The sequence below is a fragment of the Microtus pennsylvanicus genome, chromosome 1 (assembly GCF_037038515.1).
Source record: "Microtus pennsylvanicus isolate mMicPen1 chromosome 1, mMicPen1.hap1, whole genome shotgun sequence".
In the NCBI taxonomy this organism is placed as follows: domain Eukaryota; kingdom Metazoa; phylum Chordata; class Mammalia; order Rodentia; family Cricetidae; genus Microtus; species Microtus pennsylvanicus.
In genome coordinates this window covers 72891790-72910598 of record NC_134579.1, presented here as the reverse complement: position 1 = coordinate 72910598, position 18809 = coordinate 72891790, and the positions used below count along the sequence as shown (strand labels likewise).

Below are 18809 nucleotides of genomic sequence, written 5' to 3'. Positions count from 1 at the left end.
CTCACTCCCTGTCAACTTGACATACAAACATATCATGGTTAAATAATAACTTGCCTTTTTTGGTTTATATTCAAGATCTCATGGTATCATTATTGATATCATAATATAAAACACAACCCTATCAGTTTGAAAAGTCTAAATTCTCTTTGAAAAAATCCAAAATCTACTAACTGTGGGTACCTGGAAAATTCAAAATAAGTTATATACTTCTTAATCTAAGAAGAAAGAACCAGGGCACAAATACAATCCGAGCAAAGCAAAACTCAGATCCAACAATGTAAAATGCTTCATGTCTGATACCTCTGAGAGAGATTCACATGAGGTCTTCTGAACTCCAATGGGCTTGGGTAGCCCCACTTCTCCAGTTCTGCCATCCACAGTACACACAGTTTGTCTCCTCGACTCAGGCCAGCTCCACTCCACAACTACCACTGCTCTTGATGGTCATCCCATGGTCCAGGCATCTCCAGTCCGTGGCAGTCTCCACTGCAGCTGAAGCTGCACCTTCAGCAATGGCCTCCTGGCCTCCCCTTCAGGAACTAACCTTGCCACGTGGCACCAAACCTCTGCTGCTCTCCATGACCCCTTCAGTCCTGGACCATTTTCTTGCAACTGAGTCTGCCCCTTTACGAGCAACATCTCCCCACCTCTTATGGTGCCACACCTCAGCTGCTCTCCATGACCCCTTCATGCCTTTAAAACTAGCACCACGCGAAAGATTCTTTGACGTTGCTGAGTTCAACTTCCAGCTTGAGATGCAGCCTGTACCAGAGGCAAAGCTAGAATTTTAGCTAAAGAAAATGTGAAGCTCTGCAGGGAGCTTGGGGATCTTTCTCTCTTCTGTCTACCCATAACTCCCATGGCCAGAATCCAGAATTTCATAAAGCAGTCACTCTCCAGAAATCCTAGAGTAGCAAAAAATAAAATAAAATAAAACCAAAAACCCTAATTCTGATTTACAATATGGGATTTTCTAACTTTGCTAATTGGTAATGTGACCCCTAAATTAAAGGACACTACAGAAGCTCATAACAATACCGACCCTCCTGTCTATGTGTAGCCCTTTTAAGTGTACCATTAAAACCCCCCTTGTCTTTTCTGTTGTCTGCAGGAACTTGTGTCCCTGAAACCCTGTAAAGCTGCAGAGCTGGTTGCTACTCACTTTTCTGGACAGATTGAAGTGGTCATTGGACAGCTACAGGTGGGGACTGTGAGCATATGATGAAAGGGGACGTCTTTGTTTGAGGGTGCTTAATGGTTGTTATTGCCTAAATCCATAGTTGCCAGATAATAGTAGGTTTATGGAGGTGGTGGTGTGTGCACGTGCCCTGTGTATGGGGTGTCTGTACTGTGTGTGGTATGTGTAGTATGTCGTGTGTATGTGTTGTGGGGGTGGGAGCAGCTGTGTATTAACCTCTGAGTTCATTTTGGATATCACATGCTGATATTAAAGAAGTATCTTTGAAGCTCTAACCTACACTAGTCTGGAAATCTTAGCCCATAGAAGATGCTCTCATTTTTTCTGGCTATAGGACCCACAATCCTATTCTATTGGTGGTTCATGTGGCTTATGCACATATCAGCTTGAACCAGTGGTAACGTTTAGAGTTTTTTCAGGGGACAGGTTCTCTAGATGTGGCTGCATGCATGGTGAGCACTGAGGAGCTTGCGAGATGTACTGGGTGAGTGCCTGCTGTTGCTCAGTGTTTACCACGACAGCACCAGTATGGAGCTGGCTTCTGAAGATCAGAAGAGAGAGCTAGGTAATAGGACAGCAGGAGAGACTTGAAGTACAATCCACAGCCCTCCGATGCAGCAGCAGTGGTCGGGAATAATGGCAAAACAAAAGGTTAAGTAGGGAGTAACAGGAGACGAAAGTGGGACTCATTCACTTAAACTGATGTCACTGTAGCATGATGCTGTCGAGCTGTGCTACAAATGCACTGATGGGGCCATGGAAACAAGGCAAAGGAGAGTGATGGGTGGGTGAGGGCTGAGAAAACAGCCCCAGAGCTGCCAGGACTAGGATAGGCGTCCGATCTGCAAACAGAGTTGGGAAAGGCTTTCTTGGTTAATAGGGCTCTGGTATGGAAGGAAGTAAAGCTGCAGCTCTTGTGTTCAGAGGCTGGGCAAGTCTGTAGGAAACATGAGGCGTGCTGGGGGAATCGGCTTCAGTGCAGTGAGAAGCAGTGTTTTAGAAGGGGTGAGTTATGATGATAGAGCCCAGAAAGTATGGATGCGGCTTGAGCCTATTGTAATATTAAGAAACTTATATTTCTGTGTTGGAGAATGACCAGTGGTTTAAGCAAAGGATGGTCTCATTAGACCTTCTTTACAGAAAATTAACTTTGGAAAAGAGCACAAATGGAGCAGTAAAGTCTTGAAAAGCAAAAGGGCCAGGCAAAGTGGTGGTGACCAGAACCAAGTCAGTGGCAGTGGAGGAGATGGGTTCCAGATGAATTTGTCCTCTCAGAAAGTAGCTCAGGGGCTGGAGAGATGGCTCAGAGGTTAAAAGCCCTGGCTGCACTTCCAGAGGTCCTGAGTTCAATTCCCAGCAACCACATGGTGGCTCACAACCATCTGTAATGAGATCTGGTGCCCTCTTGGCATGTGGGCATACTTGCAGGCAAAACACTGTATATATAATAAATAAATGTGAATATCATTTGTCAGTCAAGTTGGTAAAAGCTGGGTGTAAGAAAAAGGCAACTGTTTGATTGTGGTTTGTTTGTTGAGTCCTATGCTGTTCTTTTAAAGAAATTGTATTTTACTGCCAAGTTTTAGTGATCATATAAACTGCATACAGATCTTAGGTAGTTCCTTTACTCTTAGTGCAATTTGCTTCCGAAGAATAGTTCCCAGAATACTTGGAATAAAAAATTAGCCAGAATATTAAGTTATAACCCAAAGGAAGTAATATAAAATAGAATAAACCAATATAGAAGGACAGGATATGAAGACTGATGACTGCATCTGAGTCTTTTTTAAAAACGAGTGTGTATCCCTATACTTGTATATACGCATGAATAAATGTGTGGGTGTGTACACTCATGTGAACACGCACCCGTGCCCTTTTCCAGTATGAGATTAAGCCTTAGGTTTTGTGCATGCTAGGCACAGATTCTATCTCTGAGCTACACCCCTAACTGTAAATATATTTCAAAATCATATTTAAAATAATACTATTATTTTTACTTTTTTTTTCTTTTCTTTTTTATTGAGAAAAAACAATTTCTGCCTCCTCCCAGCCTCCCACTCCCCCCCCCCACTCTTCTCCCCCTCCCTCTCAAGTCTGAAGAGCAGTCAGGGTTCCCTGCCCTGTGGAAAGTCCAAAGTCCTCCCCCCTCCATCCTGGTCTAGGAAGGTGAACATCCAAACAGGCTAGGCTCCCACGAAGCCAGAACATGAAGTAGGATCAAAACCCAGTGCCATTGTCCTTGGCTTCTCAGCAGCCCTCATTGTCCGCCATATTCAGAGAGTCCGGTTTTATCCCCTGCTTATTTTTACTTTTTATTATTATTTTTACTTTAGATGTTCCCTGCTTGTTACAGAAGAAATTTGAATACACAGAAAAAAAACCCTCCTTTTTGCTTAGGCTTCTTAAGAACTTGGCAACTGTATATGTGGCATAAGAGTTTTACCTCATCTAACTGTGGCTACGCTGTGACAAAGGCAGGAAGATAGGCTGGGGTTTGCAGGTGATGGTAGCCATGGAGCGGTTTGGTTTTGTTTTCATGTAAAGAAGCTGAACACTGAGTCACACAGTCATGTTGCCAGTGAATTCTGGAACCAGGACCCAGATTTTATGGTGTACTGATAGCTCACTTCACAGTTGAGTTGATTCTGTTGCAGAGATGAGTGGGACTTGGAGGTCATTGTTAATTTGGACCTTAAATTTCCCCCAAGTGTCACTCCCCACTGCTAACTGTCTCGCAGCAGCCCCCGTGAGAGGCAGAGGACGGGTGAGCCAGGCTGAGGCTGTCTCTCCAGCCCAGGTCCACTGTCAGCAGCAAGGCCCGAGCACTGGATGCTGGAGCCCCTGGTGCTGGGGAAGCTCTGTGTGTCCTCCCACATGCTAGTGGCAGTCACTGGAGCCACTGAGAGTCTGCAGCGCCATGGTAGGAGCAGGCTCCATGGTGCAGCCTCTGCACTTTGAAGCAGCTGTCTAGAGTGCTTTAGCATCTCACGATTTTGGAACTTCTGTATTTAATTGTACTTTTATTTTTTTCTATTCAGAACCAGGTCTTGCTTTTCAAGTTTTTGAGGAGTCTTCTTGACCCAAGGTATGTCAATAAACTTTGGCTTTCCTAATATACACGTGGAAGGATGGGAAGAAAGAAGTGGAGTTAAGATACTGGCTCTTGCCATTCAAACAGTAAATTAGCTCCTTATTTTTAATATAACAAGGAGTGATTATACACAGATAAATCGTCTATGCTCTAAAAGAAGATGAGAAGTCGTATTTCAAACATAAGCATTCAAGATGAGTTCCCACTGTTGTGAACTCATCATGTTAGAGTTAGCGAAGCTCTACATGCAGACTGTCCATTCAGGAAGGACCCTTTCCACCCTCCGTCCGCCCAGCCTAGGTCTTACTCTGCGGTGTGGATGGGGTGAACAGCCAGTTCCCAGCCCATCTGTCAATTTATTCACCCTCACCCGATCAGTTTCGCTTGTGTAACTTCCTGGTAATGTAGGAAGGGCAGTTCACATGTAATTTTTACTTACTGCTCTAAAAATAACCAAATCTCAGTGAAGCAAACCCTAGGAGATGATGGAATTAGTAATGGATATGTGAGCAAATCAGGTCCACATGTGAGACCCTGAAGTTCCACTGTGACCGGGTGGAATGCTAACGTTAGGAGCTGAGCATAGCGACGGGTAACATCCCCTAAACAGCTGTCTTAAGTTGTGTGCTGGATCACATCAAGCGTTTACAAGTACATAACGTACTGTGAGCATGCCCCCATGCCTCGCTTCCTCCCCTTCTCATGAGCTCCTCTGGCCCCAGGACAGTTCTGCTTCTACTCTCTTTTCATCTGTACGTACATGATCTTATGCATTTGTCTTGGTCTAGCACCCAGGAAAAGAGGAAAACGTGCAATGCTTTCCTTTGAGACTTAATTTGCTTAATATGATGCTCTCCGGTTGCATCCATTTTCCTGCAAATGACGTGACTTGTTCTTTGTGCTGAAAATGCTTTCTTGTCCATTCTTCTGTTGATGGACACCTGGATTGGTTCGTCACATAGCGGTTGTGAATACCTACAGTGAACATTGGTGTGAAGTGTCTCTGTGATGTGTTGATTTCCAGTGTTTTTCGTAAACACCCAGCTGGGTCACATGGTGTCTTAGTTAGGGTTCTACTGGTATGACGAAACACTTTGACCAAAAAGCAAGTTGGAGAGAAAGGGGTCTGTTTGACTGAACACTTCATCTCACTGTTTATCATTGAAGGAAGTCAGGATTGGAACTCAAGCAGGGCAGGAGCCTGGAGGCAGAAGTTGATGGCCACAGGGGGGCGCTGTTTATTGGTTTGCTCCTCTTGGCTTGCTGAGCCTGCCCTTTTCTTTTCCTTAAATTTTACTTTGAGCCTGCTTTCTTACGGGACCCAGGACCACCTGCCCAGGAATGGTACTGCTCACAATGAGCTGGGCTCTTCCCCATCAGTGCTAACTAGGAAAATGCCCCCCAGACTTGTCCACTGCCTGATCTTATGAGAGCATTTTCTTAATTGAGGTTCCCTCCTCTCAGATGACTTTAGCTTGTGTCAGGTTGACATAAAGCTCTCCAGCACCCAGGGTATTTTTAGTGCTGATTGTTAAGGAATGCCCACAGTGCAGGACTAGTTTATACTCCCCCAGCAGTATATGAGGCTTCTCCTGGATCCGCATCCCTAACCGCATTTGCTGTTTCTTCTTGTCCCGATGATTGCCCTTCTAACCAGGACAAGGCAGAATCTCAATTTAATTTTTATTTGCATTTCTCTGTTTCCATCTACTTTTGGCTATTTATTCTTCATCTTGAGTTCTCTGCATAGTCTCCATATGACCCATCTGTCCGATGTATAGCTAGCGGAAATCTCCCTTCCTGGAGGCTGTCTCTCTACTCGGTTTGTTTGTGTGTCTGTTGTTGGTGCTGTCTCCAGGTGACTGGAGTCCTAGTTAGAAAGCCCTGACTTACCCTGTTTTTCTTCTTTCTTCCACTGCCAGGCTTAGAGTCAGGTTTGACATGAAGGTCGTCTGAGTTGATTTTTACTCAGGGTGACTGAGAGGGATCTTGTGTCCTCCTTCTGCATCCAGCTTTCCAGCATCATTTGTTGACAATGTGTCTTTTCTTGATGTTTTTGTCAACAATTGGGGCTGTAGCTGTGTGGGTTTATATGTAGACCCCCCCATTCTGTGCCTTCTTTGTGTGGCTGTTACAGCAGCACCATGCTGTTTTTGCTGCAGTGGTGATTTCATTCTGATCCTGGACACGGTGAGAGCGCCACCATAGTTCCTTTCCCCCAGAGTCTGTCTTCCTGACTTGTATGAAGTGGGTCTCAGAGTGGTTTTAGTCTGTCTTTCCCTGGTGGCTAAGACTGTTGAACACTCTTTAGAATATTTGTTACCCATATATCGTTCTTTGAGAACTATTTAGTTCATTGGTGCATTTATTGATTGGCAGGGGTTTTTTTTTGCATTTAATTTTTTTTACAGTTTTAAAAGTATGTATTCCAAGTATGACTCCTGTCTGATGTGTAGCTGGGAAAGGTTTTCGCCCATCTGTAGGCTGTTTTTTCACTCCCCTGATGGTTTCCTTTGCTGTTCACAGAACCCTTTTGATTTGATGTAAAAAATTCTTGGCTATACTATGTATCAAGATGTTTTCACTGTATTCTCTTCTTGCAGTGTTGTTGTTTTGGTTTTTAAATGAAGTTCTTTGATCTACTCTGAATTGATTGTTTTCAGGGTGAGAGATATAGATCCCATTTTATTTTTCTGCAGGTGGAAATCCATTTCTGCTTGCATCATTTGTTAAATAGGAAGGCTTTTTTTCCCCCAAGTATATGGTTTTTGACACCTTTGTCAAAAATGAAGTGGGCATACCTGTGCAGGGTTGTTTCTGGGTCCTCTAATCTGTTCTGTTGTTCTGTTTGTCTGTTTGGCGCGTCACTGTAGCTCCACAACACAGTTCAAGGTTCAGTATTGTGGTATCTTGGCAGTCAGGGCTCTTTCTGTGTAAGATTGCTTTGGGTATCATTAGTCTTTTCTGCTTCCATATGAATTTTAGGATTTCCTCTAGTTCTGGAAGAGGTCAGTGAAGTTTTGATGGAATTACAGAAAATCTGCAGTCCTTTTGACAATATAGCCATTTTTATAACATTAGTCCTGCCAGTTCAGGAAGATAGAAATTATATTAGTAATCTTCTCTTCTTTGGTTAGCTTGATTAAAAGTTTGTTGATTTTTGTCTGTCTTAAAAAAACAACAACCAACTCTTTGTTTCATTGATTCTTTGTGTTTCCCCCAACTTACAATACATAAGGCTTTAAGGAACATCATTAAGTTATATGAGGTCTCTCTTGTTATGAACTTCCTTAGAAGTAATACATTCTTTTTAAAATTATTCTTCGATAATTTAATACACGCATACAATGTGTTTTTGTCATATTTATCCCCCTTCACATCCTCCCAGACATTCTCCACCCCTTCCTGCCTCATGCTCCTTCCTGTTTTTCTTTTTAATTTTTCTTTTGTAAATATGGAGTCCCATTTAATACTGCCTCTACACACATGAGTGTCGGGCCAGCCATCCACTGGAGCACATGGTTGGCGAGAACTGATTCTCCTTCTGCCATCAACCACCAACTACCAATAGCTCCTTGCTAGGGGTGGGGCCTCAAAAGCCCTTCTCCATCCATGCTGACATGTGGGTTGGCTTGATCTTGTGTAGATCTTGCTCAGGCAATCAGAGCTGCTCTGGTTTTCTGTCATGTCCAGAAGACATTGTCTTGCAACAGTCCCCCAAGACCTCTGGCTTTGCAATCTTTCTGCTGCTCTTCTGTAAGTTTCCCTGAGCCTTTGGGTGTGGTGTAGATGTTTATGGCTATGCATTCAATAGCCATTCATTTTCTGCTCTTTGATCAGCTGTGAGTCTCTATTAACTACCATCCAAACAGAGATGTTTCTCTGCTGAGGGCCAAGATCTGCACTAATCTATGGGCATAAGCTTAAGTATTTAGGCAGTAGTTTCTCCAGGAGGATCTGTGACTACAGGCATTTGGCCAGGCATGAGTTCCCTTCTGTGCAGTAGTCCTTAAATCCACTGTAAAAAGCAGATGGTCACCCTGTAACCACTCTATTGCACTGAGGCATTTTATTGTAGCTTACACTTCTGTGTAAGACCACTGATGCCTTCTCTTCCCAGTGGTCTGCATAGCACCTTCTGTACTTGGAAAACTAGCCAGCAGGGAACCTTCCAGATCAGCACCAGCTTGATTTCTCACTGTAACCAACGTGTGTGGTAGCAGTAGTCAGCAGACCGATAGGGTTTCCAGATATTTCTCCAAGTTGCCTCTTGACCTCAAAGTGAGAAGTCAACAGTTTGGATGGTTTCATCATCTCCAGTGACGAGTCTACAACTCTATGTTATTCTTTTCAGATGCCTCATCCACTCTGCTGTCTGAAGGGTCCCTGGGATAAACACACACACACACACACACACAACTTATGCATATCTGACCACTACCTTGAGCTGTCTTAGTTGCCACAGTCTGTAAACAGCTGCTTGTTTTTGAGGGGGCAAGTTTCTCCGTGCAGCCCTGGCTGTCCTGGAACTAGCTCTTGTAGACAAGGCTGGCCTCGAACTCACAGAGATCCGCCTGCCTCTGCCTCCCAAGTGCTGGGATTAAAGGTGTGTGCCACCACCACCCAGCCATCAACAGCATTCTAGCTGAATTTTTAGATCTTTCTTTCTTTACCCAAATCCTTTAAGTTTTCTTTATTATATGATAATTTTGTCTAGACTTAAATGACCTACAAAGATAATAGAGTCACATGGTATCTGTACTTGGAAGAAAGATTCGATAGTTGGAGGGGGGTTAATCCTCCGGAAACATGGTAGATCCACTTGGGAGAGAAGGGATCCTCCATCCTCTTCCATCTCTCTCCCCTGGCAGCTGCTACCCAGGGCCTGCCCCACCTCCTGTGCCTGACTCCTGCTGACCACCAGTCCCTGCAGGACTCCTGACAGACCGGCATCTGTGCAGGCGGCATGCTTGATGGACACCACGAAGGACACTGTGGCCTTTGTTAGGACGTGAACTGTGTAGACTCTAGAGGATGTGCAAGTGAATTTATACTCACAGCTCTGCCCCAGTGTGGGGGCGTTTGTGAACAATATCTTGGAGGGCTCTGAAGTATATAATAGGGCTTTTCTAAAGCTCTCACATCAAATGGCGTGTTGTATTTAAGTCTTCAATCAAGATAAAGTAAAAACTGAGCATGAGTAACTTTGCCAAGAAGCAAAATACAGATTATGGAAATGGTTCTGGGTTGTCTTTGGATTTGTCAGTATTTCTGTGAATATCTCTGAAGGGACATCTTAAGATACCCAATCTCAATGTTGAAATAGGGCGCCTCAAAATTAAAAACTAGAACACAATAGATGCTCTTGAACTTTTCCATACAGAAATACAGCCTTCTTCAGTGAGTTGCCAGTGGGAAATACGTTTGTCAGCGTGGTCAACCTTGTCTCCCTTGACTAGTATATCACCAGAAGCCCAGATTCAATATTTTTAATTGTAGTACCACCTCCTTGCCCCTCTCTCCACATTCTCCCTGCACCGTGTGTGCAGCCTATACACATTTATTCCTTTATTCAACCCTTACAGGGAGGTTGCTACAGTTACTCTTTTTCTAACTCAAACCTCTCCCTTCACTTTATTTCTTAGCAAATGGCTTTATCGACTTAATCAGATCATTGAATAGTTTCAGCTGAAGCCTGCTGAGCATGGTGACTGGCGTGGGAGACCAAATGGAGATGACAGCAGCGTCTGCCGTCAAAGAACTCACTTCCTCCCGATAGAAGGCACAGGCTGATGTGGGGCAGTTCTCGTGTGCTCTGGTAGAATCCTCCAAGATGGTGTGGTTTCACTTTCTGATCCACTGCCGTTCCATCTTCTTAGGTATAGCACACAGTCAGACAGCCCTTAGGATCTACAAACCAGCCACGATGGTACCTATGTGTAGTGTGGGCTACTCGGGGGGCCAGGGCAGGAGGCTCACTTGAGACCAGCCTGGGAAACCTGGTAAGAGAACATATCAAAACAAGCAGTTGAAATCTAAAACTCCGGTCTCCCATGTCTCTTGAGTATTAGACTCTCTGATGTCCACACCCTCATCTCTCCCATCCAGCTGTCTCTACCCTCAGTGAGCAAAGTGTGCGGTTGTCACCTTCCTGTCCTTAAACTTCTTTCTGCTCCCCTCACCCACAGCAAAAATCCCAGCTTTTCTTGACCTGGCCTGGCCCATCTGCCTAGCTTCATGGGCTTCTTTCCTCTTGTTCCTCCTGTCTCTTCACCCCTTAGTAGTACTGGGTGCAGTTGGACTTTTCATTGGGACCATTGGCTCCCCAGTAATGACACAGAGACTTGTCATTAACTACGAAAGCTCGGCTGATAGCTTAGGCTTCTTTCTAACTAGCTCTTATAACTTAAGTTAGCCCATATCTTTTAATCTATGTTCTTTTACACGATTTGGTTACCTTTGCTCTGTATTGCCCATGCTGCTTTCTCTGCATCTTCTGGCATCTCTGCCCTCCTTCTTCCCAGCATCCTCTGGAAATCCTGCCTAGCTATTGGCCATTTAGCTTTTTATTAAACCAATCAGAGTGATACATCTTCACAGCGTACAAAAGAATTGCTCCACAATAGCTGGGCAGCTTGGAGTCTGCCCATCCCTCCCTTTGTGTGTCTGTGTCCTCATTCTTCCACACTGCTTTCTTGAGTACAGCTCACCTGCATGTAGGTCGTGGCTGTAAAGCCGTACATGTGCTTTGATTTGATTCTGTTTTAGAAAATACTTAAAGAATGATTAATAGAAAAGTTACCATCTTAGCATTCATAATAGAAAAGGCTATTCTAAGAAGGAAATAGGGAAGGAGGCCAATTAAACACTTGGGAATCTAACTGGATCTAAATCAGCAAGCACGAGAACATGAATGAGGAACAGCAGAGACGAGAAGGATGGTCAGAGGAGAGTGTGGGCGTGGCTAGCCACCTGCTGTCTGCCCTGGCCAGTTAAGTTAAAAGCAGAAGCTTGCTTGGTGCCCTTGGAGGTTTCGCCCTTTGCAGTGCACACCTCTGACACAATGACAGCTGGCATGTTAGTGCCACAACAGAAGTTCCATAAATTTTGCTATTTTTAATCCTCTTTGCAAAAATACTCACATTTCTCCACTTTGCAATCAAAAAGGGTCATTAAAATTCTACTCTTCTGTGAGTAGAGATTGTTCTTCTTCACCTGTTCCTCTTCTGCCTGTCTATCACTTATTTTCCACCTTCCCTGATTGTAATTGGACAGTTTATGTGCATTCATTAAAAAACAAACAAAATCAAACAAACAAAATACTAGGGGTGTGTGATGGTTTCATAAGGCACTTGCACCCAAGACTGACAACTGAAGTTCAGTCCCTAGAAATAACATGGTAGAAGGAGCAATTCCCACAGGTTGTCCTCTGGCCACCGTATGTGCACCTTATCCCCAAATACACACACACACACAAAACAGAGGAATAAGTAAATTAATATTCCAAATTATTTGAAAGAGAAAAACCCTTCCTTTCCAGCAGCTTCCTGTATTTGGCCAGATCTGTTGACAGTAATGGAGTCTGAGAGCTGTGGGCATCAGCAGTCCACCGCTCCTTTCAGGCTGTGCTCAGTGAGCTGTGCCGCCTGTGCCGTGGCTCTGCTGAGCCGGGTGATGTCTGCTAGCATGTGTCTCCCATGCTCTTCCCACTTCCCAAAGAGCTACTTTCAGCATTCCTTGTAAAGCAGATGTGTTGCAGCGTAGTCTCTCAATTTTTCTTTGTCTGAGAAAATATTTCCCTTTCAGCTTTTAAGAGCTAATTTTGCTGAATTACAGAATTTTAAGTTGCTGTTTTGCTTTTCCCTTCAGCACTTAAACACTGTTCCTGCTCTGCTTGCATGGTGTTTGAGGTCTATTGAACTCCCCGTCTGTTCTCTCCACCTGCGTCTTTAAGGTCTTCCCTCTGGCTCCCCTCCACTCGTCGGAGTCTGATGCTCCTCTGTGTGGGGTGCTTTGTTTTGTTTGCTTGTTCTGTTTTGTTTTTTAAGCATCTAGTTTTTGATGTTCTTTACTCTTCTCAGACCTATGGTTTAAATTGGGCTACTGTTTATTTCTTCCCCACTTTCTTTTTCTCTCTCACAGTTCCACTGTGTATTTATTTTTCCTGGTCTTACTGTAGTTCGTGGATATTCTGTTCTGCTTTTCTTTGTTGCTTTCCAGTTTTGGACATGTCTGTGGACACCCAGAGAAGCTCCCAGACTCTTCCTTCAGCTGTTTCAGTCCCTGGCTGCTTTTCCCCTCGGCACTTTAAATGCTGTTCCTGCAACACTGCGAATATGCGAGAGGCGCTCTTTACTTCTGTGTTGTTTTTTCTTCTAGGTTTTCATCCAGTCTTCGAGTCTGTGTGCGTCTGTGTGCTTATGGTATTCTCTTCTTGCTTGCCTGCTTTTCCTTTCAAAACTCTTAGGGCGTTATTTCACATCCCAGCACCGCCGCTCAGTCTGCTTCTGTTGCTTGCTGCATCTTTTCAAACCACATTGTTTTGTCTCCTCGTATGTCTTGTAATTTGGGGGTGAAAGTTAGACATCTCTATGTAAAAGAAACCGGAGTAAATGGACCCTCAGATTTTGAGTTCTAATGTTCATCTGCCTTAGAGTCTGTATTTATTGCTTGCTGTAGCTGTAATATCTCGGGCTGGAATTGCTACCCCCCCCCCCCCTTTTCTTTCTTCCCTTGGGTTCCCATAGAAATTGCTTCTTGAGGAAAGTCTGGAACACTGGTTTCCACCAGTGTTCTTCAACTGGATTTTAGCCATTGAGGCCCTGTCCCTTGTGTTCACAGAATGTCACCTTTTCTCTGAGGCAGAAAGGCTTGAGTTGGGCATTTGTCTTCTCCAGGTCAGTTAAGCGCTGTGAACCCCAGTTTGTGGGCTCCTCAGGAGCAGGTCTGCAGAAGCTCGCTGCCTCACAGCTCTGGAGGCTGGACTGGCAGGGTTGCTCCCTCCAAAGGCCACAAGGGAGAGCCCTTCTCCCCTCCACCATCTCTGGTGGGTCATGGCAGTCTGGCTTTCCTAGGCGTAGGAACTCCATTTTCACCCAGTACTCTCCCTGTGCATGTCTCCATCACAGAAATTTGTCCAGTCAGAGGTGCAGTGACCTCCCCTGTGACCTTATTCAACTCACTGTGTCTGCAAAGACTGTGTTTTCAAATGCCACAGCTAAGGTATCTGGATTCACAAGTCATTAATCAACTGAGCGTGATGTAGTCCCATCCATCATGGCGGGCCTGTTGAGAAGAATGAACTGCTCTGTGTATTTTGAGGTGTCTGTTTCTCTCTTCTTCCTGGTGGACAGGAGGGGAGTTTTCAGTGCCCTTCACGGTTGGACCAATGCGTCTCCTGCAGGAACCCAGAAGCCTAGTGTCTGCTCTGCTTTGGCTCTAGTGATTGTTCCCACCTGTCTCTGCTGCTGGCATTGCCTTAAGTCTTGGATGAAATGAATGATTGTTCACCTTTGAGTTTTCATTTGGGGACATAGGTGGTTTTCAGTCTTCTTACAGAGCAAGTCAGCAGGTGTTTGCTTGTGCTGGTTCATGTGCTCATGGCGACTGCCTAGGAGCTGCCCCAACATCAGTTCCCAAACCTTTGCTGGGAGATGTTTAAAGAGTGTCTGTGTGGTGGTGTCACAGAACTGCCTCTGGTCTGCCTCACCTGAACCTGGAAGTGTGCCTGTGGAGACTGCTGAGATGCCTCTTTCCAGACTTCAGACTGGGTCAGACAGCCCTTGCTAGGGACAGCCAACCGATTCTAGTGATGGGCATAAGGACGATTGTATACGTGATGAGGATGGTTGCAGAGCTTGTATCATAATTAATGGTACTTTGGAATAGTTTTAGTCATCTATGGGTATTTTGTGTATTTGGCCCTCCCTTTCCCATGAGTTTTTAATCTAGTCTGTACAGCATTGGGCTGGCCTAAATAGTGTCTGTACCTGATGTCGTTTGAGCTGATCCTTTCTGTCTCTCCTGGTGACTTATAAAGGCTGTCTCTCTGTCCATGTGGGAGAGCAAGAGGAACGAAACATTCTTTTTCATGACTATCATAGCAGTATCCAAATTTTTAATAAGACTTGGAGGGTTGGCAGGATGGCGCAGGGAATAGGGCACTTGTCACAGAAGTGTAAGGACCACAGTTTGAATCTTAGGGTCTTATAAAAGCTGAACAGGCATTAAGGCCACCTGTGACCCCAGCACTCAGGCGGCAGAGGCGGGGCAATCCACAGGGCAAGTTGGCTAACAAGAATAGTTGGTATTGTTGAGTTCAAGATTCACTGAGAGACCTTGCCTCAATACACAGAGTGGAGTGAAATTGTGGAAGACATCTGATGTCAACTTCAGACCTCTGTGCACATGCACACGCGCACACATGCTCACACACCAGCACATGCGTGCATGCAACACATAACACAAGCAGAAGAAATTAGAAAATCTGACACTATTAGTTAAGCTAAGGAAGCAGAAAGTGACCAAATCCCAGGTCCATGGCTCCATCAGTATGATGTAGCAGAGGGTGGGCTGTCACACAGAATGAGATGCCTGTTCTCTTTGGCCTCTGCCACATCCAAACAAACAAACAAAATTCACGGCATTGCAGCTGTTCCTATCTGAGGGACTCCAGACAGCTAGTCACAAGGTGAAGAGTCATTACCGACAGCAGGGGAGGAATCAATGCCACTGATTCCTCCTTGCCAGGGAACAGGGCTCCATCTGTATCAGTTCCTCTTCCAGTTGCTGTTAAAAAGCAGACTAAAGCAGGTAGGGCTTATCTGCCTCACAGTTGACTGTGAGCCCTGGCAGCGAAGGTGGGGCACGAGGTATCCCGTGGGATCACAGTGCACCTTCAGTCTGGAAGCATGGAAAGATGGATGCTGTGTCCCAGCTGTTTTCTTCTTTCTGCTCAGTTTAGGACCTGAGCCCACAGAATGGTGCGCCCACAATCTGGGCTCCTTATCGAGACCTCCACACAGGTTCCCAGAGACTTGTCTCCCAGGTGGCTCTTGATCTTGTCAAGCCGACAGTGTTGATTATCACACTACCTAAGCCAGTTGCTTGTGGAGTTTTATACAGTGTAGTATTTATTATTTCACAGTTCCACATTGATTTTATAGGTCTTTGCTACCGGTAATATCTGGGGGCGAGGCCTTTGTTCAGGTAGTCTGACACGGTTGCGTGCTTTGATGGCCTGGACTAACTGTGGCCTTTCTAACATGGAATGTTTGTGAAAAGCTGAAACTTCAGCCTTTAGGTCTTGTGAAGCAAGCTGACCCGAGTGAAAGCAATGGAGAAAACAAGTTAACAGTTGCGTGTCAAAGTCTGCATTGGGGTGTATAGTTGAGTTCTCAGTCCAAGCATCAAAAGTAATTGGTGGTTTACTACCACATCTAAGGACAAAGAGTTTTCAAGCAGACAGACTTGCTTAGCTTAGTGACCCCAGTTTGTTAAAGTACTGAGGGGGGTTGTGAAACCTTGCCCCAAAGCCTTCATTCGCAGTGAAGAGATGCTTCTTTGGTGGGGGTGGAAGCCGAACTTTGTTTTCCGAAGAATGAGATGTAGAATGTAGTAGGCGCCAGTCTGTTCGAGCGGAGTGTCAGCTTGCTTTCTTATAATGACCCAGGACCACCACCAGGGTGACACTGCCCCCATGGGATGGGCTCAGTCTGGTGGGGGTGTTTTCTCAGTGGACTTCCCAGAGGACTGTAGTCTGTGTCAAGTTACAGAAACTAGCCAGCACAGTGCTGTCATTGTGGCTGGGAGGGGACGTACAGTGGGAACAGCAGCTCAGACTGGGGTTATTTGGTAAGTACAGCAACTCATAGTTCTCATTGTTTAAGCTGAATTGGGTCTTATTTCTTTTAGGACAAAGTATGACTTTTGTTAATTGTTCCATGTGAGCCAAGACCTATTCCACACCTCTACTGTTATGTACAGTAGAGTGCAGCAGAGTAGTCCAACCCAATAGGCAGATTGAGTTCATAGTTTTAGCTCATAGAGGGTGGCCTTGCTTTAATGAGGTAAGCTGCTCCTTTTGATTATAGATGTGCCCTCTTGCCTTCTGCTTTCAGGGAGGGCGTTCACATCAACCAGGAGTTGCTGCAGATACCGCCTTCTGTTACAGAGCAGTTCATCGAGCTGCTGTGTCAGTTCAGTCCAGACCAAGTCATAGAGACGCTGCAAGTCCTCGAGTGCTACCGTCTAGAGGAAACCATTCAGGTGAGGCCTGCCGCGTGTGTGCGTGCATGTGTGCATGCGTGCACACGACAAGTGAGGTTCCCCGCAGGATACACGACAAGTGAGGTTCCCCGCAGGGTCTCCCCTTCCCCCGTGCGCACAGAGACTCAGGTGTATGGTTCTTGCAGAAGCTGGAAAGTATTAAGTGCTGGCACCCAAGGTGGCATCGTCACTGCAATAGTCAGCTGCTTTGAGACAACACTCAGCCGTCCCTGCAATGAGTCAGGTTTTATTTAAATTCGAACTAGCAAAGTGAGCCTGGAAAAGGGACCTCGGCAAGTTCCTGTCTGCAGACAGTGAAGGTTAAATAGTCCTGGAGAGCCAGGAAGTGCAGCAGGCTAAACAGCCCAGCAGCTTCAGCACTCTCCTTCCTTGCCTCGATTTCCTTCCTTCCTTTTAGAGACCAGGTCTCTCTGTGCAGCCCTGGTTGTCCTGGAACTCACTCTGTAGACCAGGCTGCTCTCAAACTCAGAGATCTGCCTACCTCTGCCTCCTGAGTGCTGGAATTAAAGGCATGCACCTTGAATTTTCTTAGTTACTTTCTTCTGCTTCTCAGTGAGTGAGAGACAGAGGCAGACAGACAGAGACCGTGTGTGTGGAGGTGGGGGTGTGTGTTATGAGACTAATATGTTCCCCATTTAACATTTAGATAGAACATTATGTCTGCTTTCCTTTTTCTCCTAACCAATAGCGACCTGTATTTTCTGCATCCACTCCCTGCTGTCTTCGTACTTTAAAAATATTGAGTTATAAAATATGTCAGGTATTGCAGGATGCGCACAGTATCAACTCCAAGGACCAACCAAGTAAATTTCAGTTCCAACCTTGCCTTACTTATTTTACAGATAAAGCACCTTTTTGTCTTTCTCCCATCCCTTTTCCTCTGAGGTTACCATCAACCAAATGCGTGGTGTGGTGTTTACCCTTCAACCCTGTGGGTTTTTTGCTATTATTATCAGAGCTGCAAGTCTGTATTCTTGTGCATAAATTCATGTGCCTGCATGGCTTCCCACTGGAAATGGACTTGACCCAGATGTGACCTATCCTTTGATATCATGTGACTTCTAAACATGTGCTAGGATGCATTCATAGGTGGCCTGTGCACCTCAGGTGGGCTGTGCCTGCTATGGTAGCCGAGTGCTGATATTTCCAGTATTCCCAGCAGTTTCTGTTCTTACCAGTGTTTTTGATGTGTGTCATTTCCCCACAGCCTTGATGAGTCTTAATTTTTTAACCAGTTGGGAAACATTTCCACTTAATGTATTTAGTATGTTTCATTTTGACAGTGTGATGATGTCCCTAGTAGGCATTCACGTCGGTTCCCTTTTCCTGCTAGGTGTTTGCCCTTCTCATTCACTTGTAGAAGTTGGTCTGATTTCTGCATCCCTTGTTCTCCACCAGCTGTGCATTAGAAGTGCATCTTCATCCTGTCTGGTGCATCGTTAGCATGGCTTCTACTTCTGCTTCAGCTCACTCTTCTAAGGGTTAAGCTTGTGCACTCCTGACACAAAAGGTTTCCCTTCTGATTTCTGTAATTTAACATCTTAGGTTTTAGACTTTAATCCATCTGTAGGCTGATCAAGAGAAAGGGTTATATCTTCTTCCTTACATGATGCTAAATGACCTTACTTATATTTTATGAGCTTTCCTCACTGAATTTTTTAAAAAATTATTTATTTTCATTGTATGTGCGTGTTGTATACATATATATGCACATACAGTGATAATATACACACATATATATGGAGATACGCACACACAGACACATGCATGTGCGGACAACTTTCAAGAGTCCTTCCCCCATGGCATCTGGGGACTGAACTGAGGCCATCAGTTTTCAGGCAGCCCCTTTCCCCACTGAACCATTTTGCTGGCCCTCTGTCTGAGTCAGGGTTACTGCTGTGATGAGACACTATGACCAAAGAAACTTGGGGAGCTAAGAGTTGATTCGGCTTATCCTTCCTCATCACTGAAGGAAGTCAGTACAGGAACACAAACAGGGCAAGAACATGGAAGCAGGAGCTGATGCAGAGGCCATGGAGGGGAGCTGTTTATTGGCTTGCTCCTCATGGCTCGCTCAGCCTGCTTTCTTCTAGAACCCAGGACCACCAGCTCAGGAATGGCACCACCCACAAAGGGCTGGGCCCTCCCATATCAGTCACTAATTAAGAAAATGCCCCACAGGCTTGACTATAACCCAGTCTTCAGTGGAGGCTCCCTCCTCTCAGATGACTC

The 18809-nt window shown here is 45.1% G+C and overlaps 1 protein-coding gene across 1 annotated transcript in view; it reads left to right on the top strand.

The window, feature by feature from the left end:
- Positions 1–18809, top strand: part of Vps8 (VPS8 subunit of CORVET complex) — a 216249-nt gene that overhangs the window by 124418 nt on the left and 73022 nt on the right. The window contains exons 34-36 of the mRNA XM_075968097.1: positions 1112–1201; positions 4237–4283; positions 16409–16556. Of these exons, the coding sequence (XP_075824212.1) occupies positions 1112–1201; positions 4237–4283; positions 16409–16556 (285 nt within the window). The remainder of the gene's footprint in view (positions 1–1111; positions 1202–4236; positions 4284–16408; positions 16557–18809) is intronic.